The sequence below is a fragment of the Carcharhinus amblyrhynchos genome, chromosome 23 (genome assembly GCF_965287045.1).
Source record: "Carcharhinus amblyrhynchos chromosome 23, sCarAmb.v2.hapA, whole genome shotgun sequence".
NCBI classification, from domain to species: domain Eukaryota; kingdom Metazoa; phylum Chordata; class Chondrichthyes; order Carcharhiniformes; family Carcharhinidae; genus Carcharhinus; species Carcharhinus amblyrhynchos.
This window is the reverse complement of record NC_137346.1, coordinates 27,061,782-27,088,707: the sequence shown is the minus strand read 5'-3', so window position 1 is coordinate 27,088,707 and position 26,926 is coordinate 27,061,782. Positions and strand designations below refer to the sequence as shown.

General features: G+C 42.2%; 1 protein-coding gene across 1 annotated transcript; it reads right to left on the bottom strand.

The window, feature by feature from the left end:
* Positions 1-984: 984 nt before the first annotated feature.
* ca4a (carbonic anhydrase IV a) lies at positions 985-26,715 on the bottom strand. The gene is made up of 8 exons (XM_080210739.1): positions 26,367-26,715; positions 14,003-14,038; positions 11,313-11,486; positions 10,187-10,332; positions 8,905-8,997; positions 8,294-8,360; positions 4,106-4,269; positions 985-3,068 (listed from the first exon to the last, which is right to left on the bottom strand). The coding sequence occupies exons 1-8, from the start codon at positions 26,422-26,424 to the stop codon at positions 2,889-2,891; spliced, it is 918 nt and encodes a 305-aa protein (XP_080066865.1). The 5' UTR covers positions 26,425-26,715; the 3' UTR covers positions 985-2,888.
* Between the last annotated feature and the right edge of the window lie 211 nt (positions 26,716-26,926).

Genomic DNA, 26,926 nt, shown 5'->3' with positions numbered 1-26,926 from the left:
TGGAGAGGGTAGTTCCATCTGATGGGAGAGCAGGGGCAACCTGCCTCACTCTGTTCCCTCTCCCTCAGCACAGGGACTCAAGCTAACAATCTGATCACATTAGAAGGAACATTGACACAGAGACAACCCAGAGGATGATCTGCCGAATGTAAAGTGGTGGAAGGAAGAGCTTTTTACTCATGTTAAGGAAAATAGGAATTTCATCAATCCAGTTTGCAACTGAGAAGCAAATTGATGATCCATCAAACATTTTTGCCCTTAGAATTTATTTATTAGTGTCACAAGTAGACTTACATTAACATTGCGATGAAGTTACTGTGAAAATCCCACTCTCAGGCAACTGTTTGGGTACGCTAAAGGAGAATTCAGCACGGAACATGCACCTAACCAGCATGTCTTTCAGACTGTGAGAGGAAACCGGAGCAAACCCACATAGACACGGGGAGAATGTGCAGACTCTGCGCAGATAGTGATCCAAGCTGGGAATTGAACCTGGATCCCTGGCGCTCTTAGACAGCAGTGCTAACCATACAGTCCAGACATGGTATGTTGGGAAGCGCATGTATAAACATGGCACTATCCACTGATCGCTACAATCTACGTGTAGCTCACCACCAACCTGCACTCTCCAGTTTCCATAAAATATCTGTTTAATTCAATCTAAGTTCCATAGCAAAATGATACAAGGACTATGTCTGTGTATAAACTCTGAAAACTGTGTAAAATTGAAACTTGATTTATGTATTTTAACGAAATATTCTTAATTTTTCCCTTAACATTTCCTTTAGACATTTGACTGTTCCGTTCAAATTGATGCTGTCACCCAGGAAATTGCACTATATAGTCATAGTGGACACATTACTTTATTTAAAATTCACTTTCTATTTTAATGAGATGCTAACCTGTTTGTTTTGGTTACCCTGCTGCTAATACTGCAGTGTGATCGCAAGTACTTCAGCTTGCTTAGGGCTGGAGTTTGAGGTGGAGGGGGGGGGGGTGGGTAGGAATCTGCTTTTGATGGGCCGTTTTGGTGCCTCTTTGTTGGTCTGCACAACTTGCCAGCTGAGACCCAGGCAATGCTCCATAAATGATATTTCAAAGTATCTGTTAGAGGAATCTAGTTAGAGGTGGCACTGACTAAAATTGTGCTGCACGTACATTTAAGAATTGACTGATGATTAGTTATTAAACATTAATTTCAAGCGCATCATCAAGTGAAAAGCTACAAGCATTCCAAATTTGTTTTTTTTTAAAATCAGATTTATTTGGAAAATATAAGTTTGTTTTGTACAAATGTATAAAATTAAATTATTTGCCTGATCCTTCGCCATGTCCGTTAGTGTCGATACAACAAATATAAAATGCATAAAGCTTAGTAAAACTTTGAGCGGAGTGAATAATTCTATTTTAAAGGGAAATCTCAGGAAAAAGGATTTTTATTTGGACTCATTCCTGGAGTGTCAAAGTAAAGCTACCAATACTTTAAATGCCAAATAAAGTTGAGACTGAATTGGCGCGCAGCCCACTCCATCCTGGTGGCAGAGCTAATATATTGGTGTTGTCTACGCACCCTACTGGAAACCAGGGGTGGCAGTAAAAGTTGGCTGGGTGATTTACCTGCTAGTGCCCCACCTGGATCCTGTCATCTGCAATTTAAACCAGGTCTTGGAAGTAAAGCTTTACCCCAGCAGAGCCCTCCTTTAAATATTCAGATTGTGGGAATGACAGGTGCACGGATGGGAAAGGTTTAGAAGGATATGGGCCAAATGCAGGAAAATGGGACTAGTATGGTTTAGGAAACCTGGTCGGCATGGACGAGTTGGGCCGAAAGGCCTGTTTCCGTGCTGTACACCTCGATTAATCTATCGCATCAGGAGGCTTTAACTGCAATTGTAACTCTACCCAGATCATATCGACATTTGAATTAAAAGTCCCCATTATCCCTCTGGTCCATTTACCAGTCATTTTAAATCTGCACCTTCTAAACGCTGCCCAACACTTCAGCAAAAATAGTTTCTCTTCATTTACACTTGTCAAAACCATATATCATTTTAAACACGTTTGTTAAATCTCCCCTTAACATTCTCTGCTCAAAGGAGGTCTAATCCAGCTTCTACATAATGGAGTTTCTAATCCTGGGACCAATCGAGCAAATCTCCTCTGCACACTCTGCAACGCCTAACTTATCAAAATAATTTCCTCAGAACGACGATTAAAAATCACCAGAGCCTCTTAGTGCCAACAACCTAATTAAAATCTACGGACACTAAAACCCGTGCCCGCCCCTCCCTCCCCCATTATCTTTGTTTATCGCTTTGAAATAGTGCCAGTTGGATAGACCCACCGGACAAAGCTTCTTGAGATAAGAGGCAGCTAAATAGCTGCTTGTTGATTCAGGAACCAAGCACGGTCACTGTGTTTTTGGCAGGGTGCCGTAGCAAGTTCAAGTGCTTTATTTTCCTCTCGTTTGTAATATTTTAATTTATTGCAATTATTACAGCCCTCTCCCGCATTATACTGCAGGTGTGAAAAATGGACTTCTGTTATGAAGGACAATCTATTGATTGAAACAAAACATGTTCCAATGAGATTTCCTCATTCAACACTCTCCAATGTACCACTGCACATACACTGTAAAAATAACAAACTAGTGCATCATTACCACCTATCTGGTAACTGTGTGAGTGGATTAAAGTGATGACAAGACTGATTTTACTTTGTTCCCTTTTCACTTCAAGGCTTCCCAAATGAGAAGCAATGTTTCAGTTACTGTTAATCAGTGCAGGTCAAGCAAGATATTTATATCACTGGAGTTTCCCTTTTAAATCCATTGTCCAAAAGAAGAAAATTCACTTTCCTTGTGATAATGTTGTGATCTACAGGTTTCCTCAGTTGAATAATATAGATGTCCAGACTGCAATCACCATTGATAACCCTGCAGCGTTGAAAAGCCTGACAGCTGAATCTGACACATGGACTGTGCGACCATTTAGTTTCTGGACAGGTCGGAAATTTAAAGTCATGGGTTTTGAATTGCTGAAGGAAAGAGTTTTCGAAAATGCGTTGAGCTGAAACAAAATAACATACACGTTAAATTTTCAGACGGCAATAATTTTACCTGTTATACCAATTCCGTCGAGTGTTTTCTCCATCAATGTAAAGAATGCTACAGTTTATTGTTGTACGCCTTAATCACACATCCATAAGATATAAAATCATTGAATCCCCACTCTGCAGAAAGAGGCCATTCAGCCCATTGAGCCTGCACCGACAACAATCACACCCAGGCCCGATCCACATAGTACCACGAAGTACCCCGACACTAAGGGGCAATTTAGCATGGCCAATCCACCTAACCTTGGAGCGTGGGAGGAAACCAGGGCACTCGGAGGAAACCCTTGCAAACATGAGGGTTTCCTGTGGGTGCTCTGCTTTCCTCCCACAGTCCAAAGATGTGCGGGCTAGGTTGACTGGCCACATTACAGTGCACCTTAGTGTCTCAGGATGCATTGGTTAGAGAGATTAGTGGGGTAAATATGTAGGGTTACGGGGATAAGGACTGGATGGGATTGTTGTCAGTGCAGACTCGATGGACCGAATGGCCTCCTTCTGCACTGTAGGAAGTCTATGATCCTCAATGGCAGGAGCTGAGAGCTCCTGAACTGAAAGCATCAGGTAGCTTCTCCATGACAACCCAAAAGCACATACACCTGAGGCAGATCATGACAGGTAGCTTTGCTTCCTGACTTGAAACGCAGCGCGCTGACAAATAAAATATAGCCAATTTCAAAAGCTGGCTAATTGTGGCTCTCAACACCACTCTGTAAAATCCACTTGCCTGATTAAATTGGCATTGAAAATCAACTGGCAATTCAGGCAGTGCAGCACTCCCTCAGTGCTCCATGTCTGAAATGACAGCCTAAATTATGTGCTCGGTTCCCTGGAGTCCTCCCTTGCTGCTGAGGAATAATCTCAACTGATCCCTGTCCCACAGTGCAAAAATTGCCCCCTTTAAGCAGATTGAAGAGAATGAGAGAGAAAAAAAAAAGCAGTGAAAATCTCTCTGGCTGATAGTCTACCCCAGAGCTCAGGGCTCAAACTATACCTGATCCTTGCTGATAGGAATGGGTTCTGCAAACACTGTCCATATTACTGCCTCATTACAGTCCGGCGTAGTCAATGAGCCTTGATAGCGGTAGTATTTAACAAGCTTTTCTTGGTCTGGTATCATCCTCTCCAGTGGAAAACGTTCCAGCTTTGTGATGTTACCTAAACAAAAGTGAGCAAAGAATAAACAGCTTGAATGTTAACTGTAGAAGACAAATGATAATAAGAAAAGCAGACCACAAATGACAATCTGCGAAGAAGATTAGTGCATGAACACAAAATAGCTCATGTTAACTCCATTATTTTACAAAGTTATTCAGCACGTTATATTAGTGGGCTAATGACTTCATTAAAATGGGGGGGGGTGGGTGGGTGAACACAGAGAAATTTACTCTGAACATGTCAAAGATTGTCTCCATATGAAATAATTTCGATGCCATGGATTTGAACTGCTATATAAAATGAAGGCCTTGAGGATCATTTGAACCTCAAATAATTGGATGGATTCTGTAAGTCCAAGAGAGTGATTTTCTACTCCACAGCAAGGTACTTGACCAATTTACCCATTATGTTCTGCAGTCAAGTTAAATTCAGGCCTGGTGTGTTTGCAGAACAAGGTGATCAGCATATACCATTGTTTGCAAAATAAAAAGTTCAGCATTAGAGGTTATTTGCTGAACAAGAAGTTCAGAAAGAACAAATTGCAAAAACATCCACCAGGTCTGAGGAGGCTGAATAAGTGGCCAAGAGTCGGAAACAACAGGGAGCTTGGAGCTTTACAGGCAGATTCCAAGAAGTGCTCTGCAACAGTGGGTGTGTCAATCACACACTGAAGACTTCCCCTCACCCTATCTCTTAACCGTAGACAGTACAAAGAACCTGATTAACTTTGTTGCAGCTGAAGGCAAGAGTGATCTAGTCAGCCGCAAAGACCACAATCAACATGGACTAGTAGGTGATGGTAGGTGTGCTGCCTACATAACTGCCAAATGACAGTCTTCGTGTCTGCTTCATAAGAGTCTGCTAGGTTTTGACAGTAAAACTTTTGGTTGAAATACATTGGGTCTTGACAATATAATATGTTGTTGAAGTACATCCAAATTAACGATTGTGGTTTGACTTCTGCCTGACCTGGTCTAGTCATGTTCTTCATATGTCCAAACTAAGTAACCATTACAAGTTACAGTTTGCATCAGATAGGATCTGAAAATTAAATAGAATTCAGAGCTGACTCCAATTTGCTCCCTTCTGGTTTTAATGGAGGTGTTCTGCAAACAAACTTGTCTTGAATTTAACTTGACTGCAAAGCATGACGGGTAAATTGGTCAAGTGCTTTGCTATGGACTAGAAAACATCTCTCAGGCTTACAAACCCCATCTATTCATTCGCATTACTAAGGGCCCATGTGATGTTTACTTTATATAGCAACTCAAAACCATGACATCAAAATTATTCAATATGGAGACAACCCAGAAGGGGGTTGTCCATCTAAACATTATAATGAGATGTCATGTCAAATAATTAACCTCATCATCTGGAGATTAAATTGGGTTTTATCTGATTTTCCTAAACATTAGCAATCCCAGGTTTGGGTGTAGGGAGGTAATTGGACTGTTCAATGCAAGAGCCAAGAACTTTTACAGCACTGCTTGTGGGCCAGGAGCAGCATTACTTCAGATTATAGGGTGTGGGGAAGACAAACACCCAGGATTCAAAGTCCCTAAGCATTAAAAAACTAAAGACAGCCTCACAATCAGACTACTGCCAGGACCAGAGCTCAGCACCCTTCTGCAATTCGGATTTGGACCCTCCCTCCTGAGCATTCCCCACATGATTGAATGCCAATGAAGCTGGCTTCCAGTTAGGAAACCTGCTTGAAACAATAAAAAAAGGACACGCATTAAAACAGTATCACATGATTCTGGGCTTCCCAGCCAAAACTCCTCTCACTTCTCACAAGACCTGCCAACCACTGCAGCCTGTAACTACACAGCAAGTGTCAGAAAGAGAGAGTCATTATATTTACTGCAGAAAGTACTGTTACCAGAGCAGGGTTATAGAATTTCAGGTATCAGAAGGGGAATGTGTTTCTGAAAGGCATATGCCTTCTCCACAGCTTGGCTCTCTTGATAATACCAGTTCAGTTCAAGCAGAGAGAACTTTAGTCTCGGAATCACTTTCTGCATCGGATTATCAATGGATCAAAACAAGAGCAAAGGGAGAAGGAGAGAAATACAAAATGATGCATTTTAATCAAACAATTATTTTCTCGACATTGTTCTCCCGATTCCTGAAAGTGCTGACTGTTGCATTTTATTGAATCAGCTGACTGTCAGATTGTCTCAGAGGCAAAGGCATTCACACATAATGAGTCGACAACATTTTTTCCATGAAAGGTTCTTTGAAATTGAATGGCCTTGAAAGATGAGAGGCATCAAGGAGTCATTAAAGAAAACAAAACCAGAAGAGAAAATTAATGGTGCGCAGATAAGTAAGAGGCTCGAATTTGACAAACTCAAGTTGGAAAAATACCGAAAGCAAAACAGAAAATGCTTCAAACATTCACTGATGCAGACAAAATGTTTCAGTTCAATGTGTGTGTGTGTGTGTGTGTGTGTGTGTGCGCACGCGTGCGAGTGTGCAAGCACGCACATACGCATGTGAAGTCGCAGGTGAGGTGTTCAGAGGCAAAGTTCAAAGGAGAGCAATGGCCCCCCACTAACCTGATACCAGATACTTTAACCAGACACTAAGAGTTCCCACCCTGGGGAGAGCCCACAAGCTAACAGAGCAGAGTTTGCTTTCTGGCTCTCTATGGTGATTGAAGATAGGAATTAGGAGAAGAAGTAGGCAAATTCAGCCCTTTGAACCTACTCCGCTATCAATCAGATCAAGGCTGATTGGTCTCAAATCCACTTCCCCTTTTTTATTAGGGATATATCTCTTTCTTGAAACCATTCAACAATTTAGACTCCACCGCACCATGGGGCAATGAGTTCCACAAATTCACCACACTTTGCAAGCAGTAATTCCTTCTCATCTCAGTTTTAAATCAAACGCCTCGCAAACTATTCCTATGACCTCTTGTTTGAGGTTGCCCCAGAGGAAACATTGGTCTACATCTACTTTATCAATTCTTTTTAAAAATTTTATACACCTCAATCAAATCCCCTTCCAAACTTCTAAACTCCTGTGAGTATAAGCCCAAACTGTTTAATCACTCTTCATACGTCAACCCTTTCATCCCCAGAATCAATCTAGTGAACAGATCCTCCCCACCCCTCATTCCTTGCTCCTTACCCCCCTTTCCACAACTGTTGGCAGCAGCAAGATGAGACCCTCAAGAAAGCATCAATTGGCCACTTAAAACATCAATTGGTGGGATGGCTATGAGCCTTCCTGATTTGGGCTTAACTAGGATGGAGGCAGAAAAGTGACAGGACCCCAGACTGCATCATCCTAAATCTTCCACTGCTCCACCAGTTGAAGACCAATTCTTTTTCTCTCTCCACATTTGCTGCCGCCTAGTTTGTCATCGAATCATAAAAACTGCCAGACAGGGCAAGGTTATTCATCCTACTGTGCCAGTCGGCACCCCTAAGTTTCCCCATCAGAACTGAGGAAGCCAGGGTTGCACCAAAAATGCAAGCATAGAATTTCCAATTAGAGTTGAGAGAGACAGAGGGATAATTTTGCCAGCTGGCTGGAGGTGGGAAGGCTGACAAAATGTCACAGGAAGGCATCAGGTGGTCTACCAAACATCTTCCCACCACTATGGCATTCTGCGGGAATGGGAAATGTGGCAGATGGTCTACCTGGGGTCCAGTTGGCCTACTTAAGTGGCTAACTGAGCACACTTCCTGCCTCTGCTGGCATTTTATCAGTAATGTGGGGGCCTGCCAGCGTGACTGGGAACCACCAGGTAAACCTTGGCAGCCTACCAATGGGAAGGGTTGGTGGAGGGAGGGGTTGGCAGCCTTTCCAGGCACTCTTTGGCCCACCAGAAGCAATTACTATCCCTGCAGTGACAGTGCCACTTGTCCTCACTAGCCCCATAAACCACCCCCATTATAACTGGGGGATCGGAGAGAATCAGAGGAAATAACAAGAGAGACTTGGAGGGAGTGGGAAGGACAATCAGATGGGGAAATAAGTGGAATTTCTTTGCTCTCTAATGTGTACATACCAGTCTGTGGAATATACTTCAGGGCATTGATCACGTTGGTGATTTTTGAATTCCCTTCAGATGATTCCTGGAATGAGATAAAGAGATAACTATAAGCCATATTGTTGGAGGGGAAGTCTGGGGAAGGGGTGGAGGGGGTATTGTGGTTAAGTGTACAGGGGAAGCACTCCTACAATGCCTGGCCCACAAATCAGGATTCCAAAGACAGATACCTTCACCTAGCAAATCCAACTACTGTCACCAGCAAATCTGACTGTTCCTGATAAATCCAACGCTACCAGCCTCAATAAAATGATTAAATTGCTAATTCACCTCCTGGCTGCTGCCAGTCCCTTATACCCGCTCCATTAAGCCTAGAAGTAGGCAGGTTGCTGGTGAGTTCCCAATGTACTCGGAATTTGGTCTGAGATAATACACCATCCTGCATTGTGCTCAATGATAGATGCAATACTAAAATAGACTGCAATTCTAATTTCCTTCAAACTAGTTTTGAACATTAAATGTCATTCCACAATACTGCTGTTATGACAGAGGACAACATCTCAATCATTCACAATTTGCTGAGGTGACCCCTGCCAGCAGTAGTGTAAACACTGAGGAACATTACTCACCTCAAACAGGAATCCCAGCACAGCCAAGCCATCAGGCTGTTTTAGAGCATTTGACAAGGTACTGTACTTTTCATTCTGGTGAACTATGTGCAACTGCAAGAGACACAATTCATGATGGTTACAAATTGTGCAGAAGGCTGCATAGTAATTTACGGGCGGCACAGTGGTGCAGTGGTTAGCACAGCTGTCTCCGGGTTCAATTCTGGCCTTGGGTGACTGTCTGTGTGGAGTTTGCACATTCTCCCTATGTCTGCATGGGTTTCCTCCAGGTGCTCCGGTTTCCTTCCACACTCCAAAGATGTGCGGATTAGGTTGATTGACTATGCTAAATTGTCCCTTAGTGTCAAAGGACCAGGAGAGTAAATACTTGGGGTTCTCGGGATAGGGTGGAGGGGCAGGATTGTTGTTGGCTCTGGCTTGATGGGCCGAATAGCCTCCTCCTGCGCTGTAGAGATTCTATGATTCTAATTATAATTTTAATAAGCCTACAGCAAGATGGGAGCAAAATCATTACTTATTAATTTATGGTGCAAAATATGATGGGGCCATTGCTGGTGTAACCTAACGTTAAGATTTGGGAATACTTTGGGCTGCAAAAATGATCCAGATGGATTACTAGGCAGTCAACGTAGAGGGCAAATCTCCTCAGAACTGGAGATGCAGCCACTCCATCTGAGTGAAATTAGCTAGGTTCTGTACTCCAAATGATCAATCCTCTCACATGAACTCATTTGGCTTGCTTCACATGAACTTCAGTGGAAGCATAGAATCAGAACGTAACAAAATAAGGTGCTGTATCAAACCCAGCTTTGAAGACGCGATTTCAATAACACTCCGGGTTAAAAATCTGATCAGAAAGCAGGTATTCGGGGTAACAACAGAGTTACATTGGGGTGGAACATTCCCGTCCTGACTGCCAAAGGAATCATAGCAGGCAGGATGGAAAATTCAGCAGACTGTGCAAAGGTCCGTTGATCTTGGGTGGGAATTTCCGGCCTTGGGGCGAGTGCAGCTGGAAAATCCCATGTACACTACAGCCACTCACTGGAAATATTCCAGCCATTAAAAGTTAGCAAAGACTAGAATACATGATTCCCACACCAACAGCAAGTGATTTTATCCTAAGAATCATCACCAACTTTTAAGGGAATCCGAAAAAATTAAGTAGGGCAGATAAACTATTTCTAAAAATAAAACATGTATATCCTAGCTTTTCTTAACTGGATTACAATCTGATTTTATTGTCTAGACAGTAGTTAAGTTGAAGGAGTGCACCTCTTACCTCCATGGGGTACTGTTCCCCATCTATTGTATGCTCTGAACCAGGATCAGAAGTTGTTCCCCAATGATAATGGAACTGGACTGCCTTGTATGTCCCTGGAAGGTTTCCCCCTTTGATGTTAATGTCTCCATTCAATGTCACCTGAACTATAAAACAAGAAACAACAGGAACAAATTAAATTCAAAGTCAACAAAGATTATGGCCGGATTTCTCCAATCTCACCCGTGACTGGGATTCTCCAGTCCCGCTGCAGTGAGTGGAGATTTGACTGAACGCAATTTTCCATTCTCACTGGCAGTGGATGAGCGACATTGGAGAAGGCTGGCCGACAACTAACAAACCTCAACCTTTGTTTAAAATGTCTATGTTCTGAAGTTTCCCTCTATGATAGAGTTGCCAACTTTCCTTGGATGTATTCCTGAAGATTTCAGAAAATGGCCTCCCTTCTGTAACCATCCCAGCCCGTCTAAGAACATTTCCTCCAATTTTCAGAATTTTTATCACCAGTAAATGAAAGTATTTGAGGAAAATGGGGAAAAGAAAGCACACAACTTGTTGTTATGCACCAACGGATGTTGCTTCCAATAATATCCAGGAGAATACCTTTAATTCCTGGATATGAGGGGCTATGGGGATAGGGCCTGGGTGGGATGCAATGTCAGATAGTCAATGCAGACTTGATGGACTGAATGGCCTTTTTCTGCACTGTAACGATTCTATGATTCTCTGGAAAACTGCCAAAGTAACGCCCTTCGTTAAGAAAGGGGAGACAAAAAACAAGTATCTTTAGGCCAGTTGGCTTAACATCTGTCATGGGAAAATGTTAGGAGTCCATTATAAAGTATGCAATAGCAGAGCATTTAGAAATGTAATTATTATTAATAATAAATTTAATTATAATAATAATTTAATCAAGCAGATTATCATATCAAATCTGTGATGGTCTCATTGAATGATGGAGAAGGCTCAATGGGCCAAATAGTCTAAATCTGCTCCCACATCTTATGGTCTACTCTGAGCACTACCAGCCAACCACTTTTATTCCATCAGATTGCTCCATTACAACCTTCTCTGCTGCGCCAACATAAACTCTTTCATTTAGAAGGACTGACTTTCTAGAACTTACCCGAGTGACCATTGTTTTTGATTATCCAGTTTTTGCTTTTATCAGCATCATCATAGCCCTCAAAGTTAATGGGGCTCAAATTCTTATCAAATTTAGCTTTCTTGGTGACAATGTTGATGGGTGACTGCTTATTCATCCCACACAGAACATGTTCTTCCTTCCAGGTGCTGGGTCCTTGAAAAGAAGATGGATGTCCATTAGCAGTGCACAAAACGTATTTCTATACAACAGCATTCAATGTTGAGAGGTAGCACTATGTAAAAAGAGTATAGCTTCATTTTGTGGTCTACAATTTAACCACCTAATCTAGTTTGACACCACAGCACAGTGTCGAGGAGCTGCTGCAAAATGAGATGTGTTATATTTTGATAAGATATTAAATTTAGGATCTGTCTGTTCAAATTGGTTGTAAGAAATGCCAGAATAACATTAGAAGGTGAGCGTGGAACTCAGATGAGCACTTATCCCTGAAGCAAAGCAGTTTATTTGGTCATTTATCTCACTGTCATTGGTAAGACTTTGATATGCATAAATTGTTTGCAGCATTCTCCTGGAAAATAACAGCGAATTCGTTTCAAAAAAAGCAATTAAATTGCTGTAAACTTGCTTTGGGGTACTTATTTACTATATATTCATAATCCCAAAAAAATCATTCTCAGCTTAATAAAACAAAAGTCAATTGCAGAGTTTGCAAGAGCTGGTGGCTTACAACTCTTAAGAAGGAGGAAGTTAAATATTTGAAGAGACTTATTAAAGAATTCAGGAAAAGATCAGGAAAATGCGACTCAAGTAGATAGCTGGAGCTAGCAATGGGACAGTGAATTGGGCAGAAGTGGTGGGGCAAAATGGTCACCTTATTTATATTTGAATTGAATAAAAACAAAATATTGCAGATACTGGAAATCTGAATTAAAAACAGCAAGTGCTGGAAAAACTCAGCAGTTCTGACAGCTTCTGTGGAGAGAGAAACGGAACTAACACCAAGACCACATGGCTCTCCTTTAGATCAAAATCAAATAATTGGTTATTGCACTAGCTACAGCAATGAAGGATTTAATTACTAACTGATATAAATTATTTTAACTTTAGCAAAATGGACAAAATTTGCAAAAGCATATTATAAACAATGATAGCTGTATTTCAGGGACTTTAACATGACGGCATGTTAGATGTGGAGTATGAGTTTTGTTTTTAATTCATCACTGCCAGTTGATTTTGAACAGAGTGGCATTATGGCCCAGTGGTTAGCACAGCTGCCTCACAGCGCTAGCGACATGGGTTCAATTCCAGTCTGGGTGACTGTCTGTGTGGAGTTTGCACGTTCTCCCCATGTTTGTATGGGTTTCCTCCGAGTACTCCTGTTTCCTCCACACTCCAGAGATGTGCTGGTTAGATTGATTGGCCATGCTAAATTGACTCTTAGTGTCAAGGGGATTAGCAGAGTAAATGGTTCTGGGGAAAGGGCCTACATGGAATTGTCATTGGTGTAATCTTGATGGGCCACATTGACTCATTCTACACTGTAGGGGTTCCATGATTACCCTTGCCATGTAATTAGCCTGGAAATGATTGTGATGTACAATGCATTAACATGCTGGCATCAAATACTTCTTTCTACTAGCTTAATGGAGGTGCTCGCATTTTGATTTTAATCTGGTTCTGCCTTGATTTAACTGACAGAAAGAAGAACTTCACACTAACACAAATAGTTGGCAGTCAATTCCAGGCTGTTATCAAAACAGGAAAGATATTAAGAAGGGAAAAAGACAACAACTGAAAATTGAGCCAAACTGAAGAGGCAGTGAGAGTTTGAACTGATTTCTCTTTTTGAACAATGATGTGCATTTAGCACACTGATGGTGGCTTACATTGTCTATTCAGAGGTGCTGTTGCTTTCTCTATTACTTGACAAAATGCTTCAAAATTAAGAAGGTATCTTTATACTTTCTCCTCAGTCTCTTCTGTCATCCATGCACATCGTTCAGTGTATCATCTATTCCTATGTCCCTCAGTTCCAGTTTGCACTCTGACTATGTTCCTGTGAAGCTTTTCAGGATGTTTTGCCTATATTAGAAGGTGCTATACAAATGCAAAATCATGTTGTATAGAAACAATAATAAGACAGCCTGGAGCTGAAACATAGTGCTGGATAACTTGACTGCAGAATTGTTATTCAGAGTCTTGTGACAGGGCAAAACAAAATAGGCTGGTGAAGTCAAAACACATACAAGCCGGAGCTCTACAGAGTAAACTTGGAAGAGAGCATGTGAGTCATAAAGTCATGTGAGCTTGTCAGCTAAACCAGAACAGGCAATCTCAAAAGTCTCTTCAAATAGTTAAATCAAAATGCATTTATTTTTCTCATTAATGAGATTTTGATACCCTAGATGATAGGGGAGAAATTACTAAGTAAACAACCCCAACACAATTGAAAGATTCTTGTAACGTAAACCAGCATCCTGCGCAGTTCAGTTCAAACCCTGACGGTTCCTCTTTTACTTTTCTTCAAGCTGTTATCAACACTTTCCTTACAATATCTTTCCTTTTATTAGTAAGGTGATAACAGCAATCTAGAAATTGGTGAACGATGTGTTAGGTTTAAACATGTTTGTGATGGACAAGGCACTGTGCTGGGCAATACTGTACACCACCCCTGCGTGCAGATTGTTAAAGTGACTTTATCTCCTTACCGCAGGTAATATCCTCGCTGTCGTAGCACCAGCCAGCTGGGTAAAAGCAAAAAAGAAAACAAAGTTAGTTTATTTCTTAGATTTCCTCCAATACCTTTGAAAGATTATACAGTCATTAATTTGGTTTTGCACCCAAGACCCCCGGACACACAGTGCAGACCTTGCCAAATTTACAACAATTTTAATAGGCTGATTTCTGAATCCTTTTGTGCTGATAACATTATATTGAATTTTAGTGCGGACTGGAACTTTGTACGCGAAGAACTATCCAAATTGGCTTATTCTGCCTTATTTTTAAGAACCGCAATATCATATTTGGTTAAATATATATTTTAATTAATCTAAGCCACAATGAGATAAATAAACCTCAGATTTTATAAATATTGTCCCAGTATAATAATGCAAAAGTGAAACGCTGCACTTACACTGCTAAGCTGATGCTAAGCAGCTGAATTGCGGAGTAATGCAAATATTTTGTGTCATATAAATTCCAAGCTAACACGTAATATGAAACTCCCTGTTAATTCAATAATTGTACATTGAAGATGAATAACTTTGAAGCTAGCCTCTACCTTAAAACATTTCCAACATACAGACTCTCCCAGTTCCTCCCCTCAGCGTTCCTGTCATCCCCACTTATGCCCTTTTGATTAAAACAAGTAAAATGCCAAACTCTTGATGCCATTCACACCGGCAGGACTGGTGCTCCCCTGCCACAGGTTTCCCGGTGGCGGGGGACGCATTAAACAAGAAACCCCACTGGCAACAACAGGACCATAAGACCCCCTGCCTGCATGCCAACCTTCCGTCACTGCGAAACACGCTATGGCACGGAAGAAAAATCCCACTCAGATAAGCAAATTAAAGGAGCAGCTTAAAGAGACACTGCAACAGAGAGAATGCAAAATCTCAAAAGAAACATACAAAATTCAAATTAAAATGTTATTATCCCCATTTATGCGTGGACCAATACCCTCACTTGTTTCGGAACAACTGGCGGTTATTGGTCAAAAACTTATGCAATGTAATTAATAAGACGTTGATACTTTCCTCCAAGGTTTCACTTCTTTTCAAAAATCGGTTCAGGCCTTAGGTTTCTACAACACATTTGGCATTTTTTGTAAACAAAACCACTTCCTGCCAACATTGCAGTTACAGTATGAATACACAAATTCAATCTGAGCAAATGACCACGCTGTGTTGGCCTTTACTTCGTGACCCACTCATCAGAAAGAGGATTTTCCCACATAATTCAAAGTCTCTCACCATCCTGAAAACCTCTGTTAGATCACCGCTTGACTTTCTCTATTCCAAGCCGAACAGCCCTGGCTTTTCAAACCTCTCCTCATAACTGAAATCCCTCATTCCTGGTAACATCCTTATGAATCTCCTCCGTGTCCTCGAGACTTCAATTATAGAGGTATGGATTTGGAAAGCAGGAAGGTAAAGTTGAACATTTATAGAATCTTGGAATCACATTGCAGAGAACTGTGTACAATTCTGGCTTCCACAGTCCAAAATGGATTTAGCAATTCATCTTTTACTGTGCTTTCTAAATCATTTTTCTATTGTGGAAACCAAAATCGTACACAGTTCTCTGATGTGGTCTAACCAAGTCTCCATAAAAATTTTAATTAATTTTCCAGTCTCTACATTTGATCTTTAGAGTTTTATATATACTGAAGATGGAAAGCCATTATTTCTATGTTTTATTAGTGTCTCATGTGGGCGTACATTAACAGGGCAATGAAGTTACTGTATCTGGCATCAAGAGTTGCTTGATTTGCTTGTTTTATCTATGGGATTCCCCCTGGGCTGATACCATTTCTGAAATGGTTGTCCTGTTCCCTGCCTCTGGAATTTACTGATGAGAAATTTATAAAACCAACTCACAGATACTTTCCCCTCCAGATTTTTTCTCTTCCTGTGAGGAAATGGGCAGGTTTTTCACGCAGACTGTGATGAAAGTGTGCCATTAAGAAATTTATTCATACCACGTTTCTTGTGAGGGGTATGTGCAAAATTCAGCTCTGTTTTCACGGTGCTGATTTGTCTCCAACAGGCAGCTCAGCTGCTGAGAATGCAGGCTAATTATTGATCTTAATGCAGTGCTTGTCTTAATCTGGGTAAATGCATTTTTGATTATTTTGGTTTTTTTCCCCTGGGGTTTCAGAGTAGACTTCAGGTTGACTAACAAGAGACAGAGGCTAATGGGAGGAGCTAAGCTTACAAGCAAAATAAAACATTCCCTGCCTGATTCTGAAAGAAGTAAGAGGTATCTCTGTCTCTGTCTCTCTCCGAAGCCTGCTGTTTTGGAGCTATCAGAAGATAGGTGTCTCTCTGTCTCTGTCTCTCTCTCTCCTGTGGTGTTCAAAGGCAAACAAGAAAGGGCACGTAAGCTTGTGTTGCTGCTAACTAATTTTGAAGAGGAGTTTAAGTTCCCTACACCAATATTGCTTAACTCGAAACTAATAGGGATAAGTTAGCAGTTAAGAATTGTATCTTGTCATGTTTGAGTACTTCATAACGTACTTTGGGGTTTCTGCTCAGGTAACGTAACAAGAGTTAAAAGCCAAATGCAGACCCCAAACCTAAATTCACGGAACACAGGCTAGGAGAATCGGACCTCTTAACTGACTGCCTCCTTAAGCTCACCTCGCAATTAAAGACTGTGGGCAGTCACCCAGTGTTGCTGGCCCAGTCACAGGGTCAGTAGATCTTGAACCTCAGCAGGCCACCTGGGACAGCTGACCTCTGCAGAGATGGGTAGGAGAACACGAAAGCATCTCAAAATGGAGATGCACTGAGGAGAAGTGAAAGTTTTTTTTAATTAGCATGGCCAAACTGGACAACCCCTTCAGTCAGCTCAGCTGCATTCAGCTCGTGGACTCCCCGTGTAGCGAAAAGCTGTCCGGCACCACCAAAAAGCTGCCCACCTCTCTAAATGCCTCTAAATGGGGCCTTAAGTTTGTAGACTGTGGATCAGTGTTTTTTTACTCATTCGTAGGACATGGATGTCGCTGACTGGCCAGCATTTATTGCCTATCCCTAGTTGCCCTTGAGCTGCCTTCTTGAATCGCTGCAGTCCATGTTCTGTGAGTTGACTCACAGCACTGTTGGGCAGATAATTCCAGGATTTTGACCCAGCAACTGCGAAGAAACGGCAATATAATTTCCAAGTCAGGACGGTGAGTGGCTTGGAGGGAACATGCAGGTGATGGCATTCCCATGTATCTGCTGCCCTTGTCCTTCTAGATGGAAATAGTTGTGGGTTTGGAAAGTGCTGCCTAGGATCTTTGGCGAATTGCTGCAGTGCATCTTGTAGATAGTACACACTGCTGCTACTGAGCATCAGTGGTGGAGGGTAACTTTCCCAGCAGAGGAACGTACATTGGAAAACCATACTATTTTCCTGGTTCCCACCCGAGCCCAGTGGGAGTGATCCACATGGACGCAGCTATGCTGCCAGCAGGCCATTGAAACAGGCTTCCTTCTCAAATTTCAGATAGTGCTTTTGTTAATTAACAGCAAGAAAAGACCAAATCATGAGGACTTTATTGTTTCTTTTATACAACATTTATAATCACTGATTAAACTGCAACAAGCATAATTGCCAAGTTGCATTATCGCAAGATTCACTAGAAATTGTTCAAAGTTTCCTAATTTGAAATGAGGGAATGGTAAATAACAGGATCTGAAAGACTTAATTCAATCTGAGCCAACTGACCCTGCTCTGATTGGCCAGCTCCCTTCTAAATATGTTATGGTCAGGTAATTGTGGGTGTGTCACGCATTACACCACCTGGAACAAGATTCGGTGAAACATTCTTGATCGGAAGTTCACAATTACTATTTTAATCTTGTAACTTGGGCTCTCCTTTTGCCTATTTGCTCTGTGGTTCTACCAATCCTTTCAATGTTACCAGTCCTTGCTGCCAGTTTTTGCACTGCCCATATGGTAAATAAATAAATGCCAGTTTGAGTTACATTGTGGCAAAGGGAGGCTTTTTCTGTTGTCTACAATGGAGATTTGAACTGCATTTCTTGATGAACAGAAAAGAAACATATAGAATGATAAAGAAGAGAGACCGGGTGAGCTTTTATTACAGAGTAATAAACAAAATCAAGGGTAAAAGAACAACAACTGGAAATGTAAAAGCAAGAGTGGGAATGATGATGTTAAAAATTATCGGTTGGCTGAGTTTGGCTGTGCTTCCCTTTTAAACTGGGTCAAGTTTGTTTCCAGCACTTGGAATAGAAGCATGCTGGTGGCACAGTGGTTAGCACTGCTGCCTCACAGCACCAGTGTTCCAGGTTCAATTCTTGGGGCAGTGTCTGTGTGGAGTTTGCACATTTTCCCTGTGTCTGTGTGGGTTTCCCCTTGGTGTTCCAGTTTCCTCCCACAGTCCAAAGATGTGTAGGTTATGTTGATTAGCCAGGCTAAATTGACCCTTAGTATTAGAGGGATTAGCAGGGTAAATGTGTGGGGTTATGGGAATAGGGCATGGGTGGGATTGTGTTCAGTACAGACTTGATGGGCTGAATGGCCTCCTTCTGTACTGTAGGGATTCTATGACTTATAATTTAAAAGTCCACTTGCTTGAAAATTAGTAAGCGACTGAACAATGCAAATTAGAAAGGGAATCTCACTCTCCCGGTCTGAGACTGCATTCCTTTGAGATTTCGATAACAGTTCCCTTTCAGTTATTGTAGGGTAATTGAATTCCACAGTGCACTTTAAGAAATCCTCCCCTATCCCCACCACAGGAGGGAAAAAATACTCTGTTTTTCTTTTGAAAGGTACAATCAAATCAGGTGAGATATTCCAAATTCACAACCCAATCGATAACATTCCAAGGAAAAGAATGCTCATTTGAGGTTACTCAGCATAGGACACACACAGATACAACTTCACACAGATGCATTCATGCACATTTTGTCTAGCAGTGGTTATGCTCTGGCAAACCCCAAAAGCTTGTGGGTTTACTATCAAATAAACCTGTTGGACTTTAACCTGGTGTTGTTAGACTTCTTATTATGTTTACCCCAGTCCAACGCTGACATCTCCACATAATGGATATGCTGACAGCTGCAACAAAGAATTGAAAACCATTCGACATCAACGTACTCAAGTATCTTAAAAGAATTTCTCCTTTGCTCGAAAACACAGATCAGATTTACAGATGAACAATACTGTGTAGATATGAACTAGTTATATCTTAGGCCTGGCACAGATTGTGAAAGATAATCTGTCAAACAGCATCAATTATTTAGGTTTTCACATGTTCTCAGTTGTGGTTAATTTCCACGTTGTCTCTGGACCGAACGAAGCTTTTGTAAATTACATTGCCTAATTGTTGCAATATTGCTCCATCTCGTGCTTGACTATTTGGGATTGAACAAAATAAAGACAGACAAAACAGAATTGGCACAGAATTGGCATGTAACATCTGAGTTACAAGCAAAACTGTTTAACTGCTTATTGTAACTAATCCATTTAGCAGATGGTTTCCATTCTCAGTTTATCACTGCTTATCTTTCATTCCGTTCTGCATGTCTTGTTGACCTTCAGTAGCTCAAGCAAGTGATTATTCTTCCTTGCAGATCTTAGAGAGGCAGAAACATTCTGGAGATTGAGAATATATTCCCTATATGTTGCTGGTATGAGCTATGTCCTTCCTTTCCCCCTCTGTAAGTCTGAAAATTGGCCTTTTCTCATCTCTTTATTATATGGTTTTAATTTGATTGATAGTTCTATTGGACTTTTATCCAGGGAAGCTATCAAAAGCCAACCTAATTCTGTGTACCCACAACTACATACAATACCTTAATTTACATGAAATGTCCTAAGGCACTTCACAAGAGCATTATAAAATAAAAGATGACTTGGTCAAAGGTAGGTTTTAAGCAATACCTTGAAGGGGGAAAGCAAATTGGTGAGGTGAGGAGGTTTAGGGAGCTAGCTTTGGGCCTAGATAGCCAAAGGCACGGCCACAAAAGGAGGAATGATTAAAATTGGAGAAGTTTACAAGAACAAAACTGGATGAGCACAGATATCCCACAGGGTTGTGGGGCAGGGGGACGACGACACAGATACGAAGGGGTGAGTTCACAAAGAACAAGAATGAGAAATTTAAAATCAAGACTTTACTTGACTGGGTGCCAGTTTAAGACAGTGAAAACAGGAGGAAGGCAACAGGGAGAAGAGTTTTGGATGACCTTTAGTTTAGGTAGGATAGAATGTGGGAAGCAGCCAGGATCATGCTGGAAGAATTTAAACACAGACAGAAATGAAGTTTTCAGCAGCTGATGGGGCAAGGGTGAAGTCAGGTTTTTTTCAACACGTTCTTTTTTCAGCTGAGGTCACTGAATAGCAATAAGGATCAGGAATCCTAAATGAATTGCCTTTTCTCTCACTCATTTTATTATCACAAACTGCCGGGTGCATCCAGAGACTTCTGTGTTGATTCCCACTTCCTCCCAGCAACATGTTAACTGCTTTTGATACATTGGTTTAGTTTATTGCCACATATATTGGGATACAGCACAAAGTATTGTTCCTTCCACGCTATACCGACAAAGCATACCGTTCATAGAGTACATAGGAGAGAAGGATAGGGGAGAGTGCAGAATGTAATGTTACAGACATAGATAGGGTGTAGAGGAAGATCAGCTTAATGCAAGATAGGTCCATTCAAAGTCCGATGGCAGCAGGGAAGAAGCTGTTCTTGAGTCGGTTGGTACCTGATCTCAGACTTTTGTATTATTTTACCTGACAGAAAAAGGTGGAAGAGAGAATGTCCAGGGTGTGTGGGGTCCCTGATTATGCTGGCTGCTTTTCTGAGGCAGCAGGAAATGTAGACGGAGTCAGTGGAATTTGTGTAACACAGAAAATCTGAAGGTGTGTTCCCCCACCCCTGCCCCGCCCTTTCCCTCAGCCAGGCTTCTAACTACTGTGCCGTCCAGTAGCTCCCACTTCACCATTACTCCTCCATTTAATTTCTTATGTTTTGGAATGCATATCGATGCTTCTTAAAATATCTGTGCTGTCATCCTGTTCTCTGCTCTTCAGGGGTTTTTTCCTGATTACTGGTCAACAGATTATTCAGCCAACTCAACCGCCCTTGCAGATCAGCAGTTCCCTTAGAATAGCTACGAATAAAAAACATCCAAGCACTTGTGCTGACGAGTCCAGTTTCCAACTGTTCACTGTATGGGCCACGGGAAATCATATCTTCACGACAGCAATGCAGAGTGTCTGGCTATCATTTTTTCTAATGCCTTTGCATTCAGAAAGTACTTCCCTGCATGCGATGTAGAATGTCATATTCTACCAAGCTAGCAGCGAAGTCTTGTTCACTCTAAAAGCAGCCTAAGTAACTAGGATGGAAGCATTTCAATTGTTGTATTACCCTGTTAGAAGCCACTGCCTCAGATAATGCTATCTTTGCCTTGCACCAGCTTAAATTTGCTGTCAATTTAAGCACTTGTTGATAGATTGTTCTATAAATGGGATACTGATATCTGGCCTTCCACAGAGCAGATACCCAACACCTACACTGACTGTTATAGGGAATTGACATTGAAGAACTGACCTTTTTTACGTACCCTGAGGCTCTCGTTGCCTGCTTTAACTTAAAGCTTATTCTGCAGAATCTGCCCATTCTGTGTCAAGACGTTCCCAACACAGTTCATTTCTTGTACTACAGAGCTGCTATTGTGGCTTATACTGTTTATTCTGCTCAGGCTGCAGGAAATGTTTGACAATCCTAAAATAACTGCATTCAGAGTAGCTCAAAAGTCATATTCATTCCGACTTGAGATGTCAGCTTTGGCTCAGGGACGTCACTCTTGGCTCAGAGCCAGAGGGTTGTGGGTTTAGGTCCCATTCCAGGGATCTGAACACATCATCTATGCTGGCACTTCAATGTTGCAGCTGAAAGATGTGGATGTGCCGGCGTTGAAACCTCGAAAGCTTGTGCGTTTACTATCAAATAAATCGGTTGGAATAAAACCTGGTGTTGTCTGACTTTTTACTGTAGCTGAAAGATGCAGACTTCAGAGAAAGTGTTAAAAACTGAGGCTACATCTGTCCTGCAAAGATTGATGGAAGAGATTCCAAGATGCTATTTTACATAGAATTTGAAGAGTAGGCGAAGCTTGCCCTAGAGTCCCAGTCAGTGCTTATCACTCCACCAACATTATCAAAATGGATGATCAGATCATTATCTCAATGTTGTTTGCAAGCCCTTATTGTGCATCAATTGGCTGCAATATTTCCTTATGTTACAACTGTGATTACAATTCAAAGTACCTCATTAGTCGTACAGTGCTTTGGAATCTCTTGAAAGCAATACGAAAACCGCTATTTCCTTTTTAACCACAGTTCACGTCTGAAATGTGTCTCAGAGGCAATGGAAATATCTAATCTCATTTATATTATTGTGGTGCTCTGTTAGAAATGGGATAATAAATGAGAAGTAAAAGTCAAACAAACAGGTGTCAGAATCTACAGAACTTAAGGAGGCAGTGTAGGAACTTAAGGGACAGGCTTGAAAATTTCTTTTGCACTGGCCAAATTCCAGTGTTCATTAATAACTGCAAAGTGACCTGCAGTTTGATTTCGACAAGGGAAAGAGGAGAGGCACTTCCCCATTCAAATGAAAGAACCATCTCTGCAAATACTCAAAAATTATTTCCAAGAATGAGGAATTCAAGTCAGCCTGTAAGACTGGAAAGCAATTCACAAACATGACCTGAAAACGATTCCCAGGAATACACAATCAATAAGAAATTCGTCCCCAAAAGTTGACAGTAAAAACTAGGCAGTTAAGCACAACATCATTCCTGTCGAATTCTGCCCATCATTTCTTATTATTGTAAATCCAGCATACAGATGTATTCCATCTCACTCTTCTCACTACCTCCACCCCCCCCCCCCCACCACCCCAACTTGTCAACATGCAGTCTATGCCTCTCTCCCCCATTTACTTATCTGACTTCCCCGTAAATACATCCATGCTATTTCCCTGAACCACTTTATGTGATGTCAAGCTCCACATTCTCACTGCTATCTGAATAAAAATGTTTCTGCCGAATTGACTGTTACATTGTGGGTGGCACAGTGCCAAGGACCCAGGTTCGATTCCTGGCTTGGGTCACTGCCTATGCGAAGTCTACACAGTCTTCCCCTCCCCAGCCCCACCCCAGTGTCTGCATGGGTTTCATTTGGGTGCTCCGGTTTCCTCCCACAGTCCAAAAGACGTGTGGTTAGATGCATTGACCATGCTGAATTCTCCCACAGTGTACCCAAACAGGAGCCAGAATGTGTCGACTTTTTCACAGTAACTTCACTGTAACGTTAATGTAAGCCTACTTGTGACACTAATAAATAAACTAAAAAATTACATTAATTAGCATCTGTCACATTTCTGAGCCTGGATTTGGACTCTCCCACAAGTGGAAACATATTTTCTACGTCTATCCTATTAAACCCCTTCAAAATGTTAAAGACTGTTATCAAGCCCCTTCTGAGTCTTTCTTTCACAGAGTGGTGCTCTGGCAAGTTCAATCTTCATTGAGAGATAGAAGTCTCACAACACCAGGTTCAAATCCAACAGGTTTGGAATCACATCATTGACTGCTTCACTCTTACAGTTCTGGTATCATCCTAGTAAAATCATCCTTGAAATTTCTCCACTCAGTGCTTCTAACATATAAATATATACTTGGAGACCAGTCCGGGTACAGGACTCGACTTCCATTTGTCCAGCAAGTTATTACATGTCAAAACACTTCACACAATGAATTACTTATGACATCCAGTGGTTATTGTTACTTCAAGAGACCTCTAAGTATTTAATATCCGGAGCTTAGTTCATTTAGCGTCCGATGCTCAAAGCCTCGTCCAACTGGCTGGCAACGTTATATTTTGATGTGGAGATGCCGGCGTTGGACTGGGGTAAACACAGTAAGAAGTCTGACAACACCAGGTTTAAGTCCAACCAATTTATTTGATTTGGCGTTATATTTTGCCACGGAAGGAAGGGAGAATGGGACAGAGCCCTTAAGGGTCGCTGCTGCACAACTCTTTGGGGATTGCCTCAGCAACAAGGGATTGGGAGAAGTAACTCACTCTCCAGGACATCATTTGCAAGAAGGGACTGGGGAGTGTGCAAACGATGTGCTGGCGCTGATGCTGCAAATGTGTTAACGTGGTGTCAGATATGGTGTAATAGGCGTTGAAGAAGTGTAGTGTTGAGTAGGTTTGCGCCCTATTTTCGCCTTCCCCTGCACCAACTCAGATTCATAAATTAGTTCGGGAGGAGCGGGGGGGCGGGGTTGCAACTTTTCAGTAATTTGATGAAGTGACGCTGTGTGGGTGTGACCTGTGAGTAGCTAATCACCCATGAAGATAGTCACAGTGGAGACAGATACTACCACATTCTCTGCCCTGGGGTGCGCAATTCCATACAAGGCCTAAAGCTATTTCCATTTAGCCAGGGGCACTCGCCCGCGATGTAAGGAGAAGGAACCGGGGGAATATGTGTGTTTGTGTGTGTGTGTGTGGTAAGGGTGGGGCCGTGTAGGACGGTACTTTACACCATTCTGTTACGAAAGTTACCAGCGAGAACTGTGCCCACCCAACATGAGCTGTGTCATCCATATCTATGTGCTACAGAGTCCGACAGGAACAGAGATTGGGTCGTCACCCCGTGTGATGTGCCAATGTCAACAGCTACCAGGCATCCAATCTGCCAGTGCCACATAGTCATGATGTGGAGATGCCGGCGTTGGACTGAGGTAAACACAGTAAGAAGTCTGACAACACCAGGTTTAAGTCCAACCAATTTATTTGATAGTAAACTCACAAGCTTTCGGGGTTTGCCCTTCACCTGACGAATAGTGCCACATAGTGACAGAAGTTGAAGCAAGAAAGCAGGAATGAGAGCCCTGGGCAGTTTCTCTGGAATAACCATCCATGTGGAGCTAGAGCATCCCTGTACACTGGCCATTCCCATAGTATGTGTACTGTTGGAGGGCTATCTAACAGTTTCTTGTGCACGTGGAGCTCTCGGTCTCTTAATTGTTCTAACACGAAATACATCTCCGTTTCAAAAACAATCTTCTGCCTAAGAACAGAAGCCAAATATCCTGTGGCCATTTCCAGTTAGGTCTAAGCACTGAATAACAGTTGATCCTTTGATAATAAAGGTAAAAGCTTGCTGGCGTGACATTATTTCTATCTGCGTATCATGTTGCGGTTTATGTAACGTTGTCACTGCATCTACTCATATTGTTAGCGAGTTGCAGGCTTCACTGGAATGAGACAACCCGGTGACAATGAAATGCGAATCTCCACATTATCTTGGCCAGTGCCATTTTGCTTTGTTACATTTAAATAGAAACACTTTGTGCACAGATTCTAGAGGTCTCAGTGAACACAGAGTGAACTCACTGACAATCAGCAGTTGCAGGAACATTAAATAGCAACAGGGAAATGAAACGAGCACACAACTCAAATTGTGCAGCTCACAGGATGGGGGACGGGGAGACAATGTCAAAACCAAGCAATCGCCAGCTCCCGGCCTCAGATTACAGTCACACAGTCTTTCCAACTTTGACCTACTCTGTGCTATCTGGACACTTAGATTAGACTCAATCACTCTCAGTTGTTCATTAATCTCCCTGGAATAAAGAGGCGTTCAAACGGATAGGTGGATGGGGCAGAGCAGGAAATGTGCTGTTATTTCAGCCCCCTTTACTGGTAGCTAGGCAGATTTTGCCGCTTTATTTTTTTTAATCTTTAATTTATGGGATGTGAGCGTAGCTGGCCACAGCATCAGTTATTGCTCTGCCCTAGATGACCTTGAGAAGGTGGCGGTGAGCTGATTTCTTGAACCCTTGCAGCCCCTGGGGTGTAGGTACACCCACAGTACTGTTAGGGAGGGAGTTCCAAGATTTCCACAGTGAAGGAACGGTGATATATTTCGAAGTCAGGATGGTGAGTGACTTGGAGGGGAACTTTCAGGTTCCCATGTATGTGCCGCCCTTGTCCTTTGTAGATGACAGTGATCCTGGAATTGGAAGGTGCTGTCGAAGGAACTTTGCTGAGTTCCTGCAGTGCAATATTAAACCCACTCTCAGTCCCTCTGCTTAGCAGTGGCTTCGCTACCTATGTCCCGGTCATTGCAATTACTCCCAGCTTAATAGCAAAGCACTGCGCGACAGATCAGTAACAGAAATCATGCGGAACAGTTCAAGGCGGCTTTATCCTGCTTTTTTTTGTACAATGAAAAAAGACCGCAAAGGAAACTGGAGCAAATTGAATCAATTTAAACATCACCTTGAACTGGAGACTTACCACCTTCCGAAGTCAGGAACAGCAAAGAGCTGAGGAGCAAGAAGGTAAATGGGTGCATTCTCTTTGCCCTGTTCGGTCCCTCTCCGTTCCTCTGGGGTGCAAATTAACGGCAGCAGAGATGTTGCATCAACTGAGCGGTGGCTCCGGTGCGGGGCTTTTTATTTCTGCCCGGGGACACTCAGACCTGCAGCAGGAAGACCAGGCTCCACCCCCTGGAACCACCTCTCTGCACATCCCTTCCCAATGGAGCAGGCTACAGGGCGCAATGCGGGAGGAGCTGGGATCCTGGATGCTCTTAGTTCCGGGACAGCGGCTCGAGGGGCTGGAATGAGAGCAATTTCACCTTGGGACATGTTTCCTCACTCTGTCCCCAGCAGCGATTTGGAAAAGGATGCTTGCAGAGACCAGCAGCAGCTGCCAATTGCAGGTTCAATGTCAGAGATGCAGCTCCCTTGCCTGGTTACATCCTGTCAATGCTGCTTTCCCCGCCCCGCTGTTCACGCTTCCTTTTGAAATGGACAAAATGAGTAAAATAACGACGTAAAGTTTTGATGATGGCT

What these genes read in the sequence shown, in the direction of transcription:
- ca4a (XM_080210739.1), bottom strand. Translation starts at nt 26,424, where the DNA reads ATGCACCCATTTACCTTCTTGCTCCTCAGCTCTTTGCTGTTCCTGACT. An exon ending in GGGAACAGTACCCCATGGAG is followed by an intron (nt 8,998 to 10,186) that starts GTAAGAGGTGCA and finishes TGTCTCTTGCAG; the next exon opens with TTGCACATAGTTCACCAGAA. An exon ending in TTCCTATCAGCAAGGATCAG is followed by an intron (nt 3,069 to 4,105) that starts GTATAGTTTGAG and finishes ATTTTGTTTCAG; the next exon opens with CTCAACGCATTTTCGAAAAC.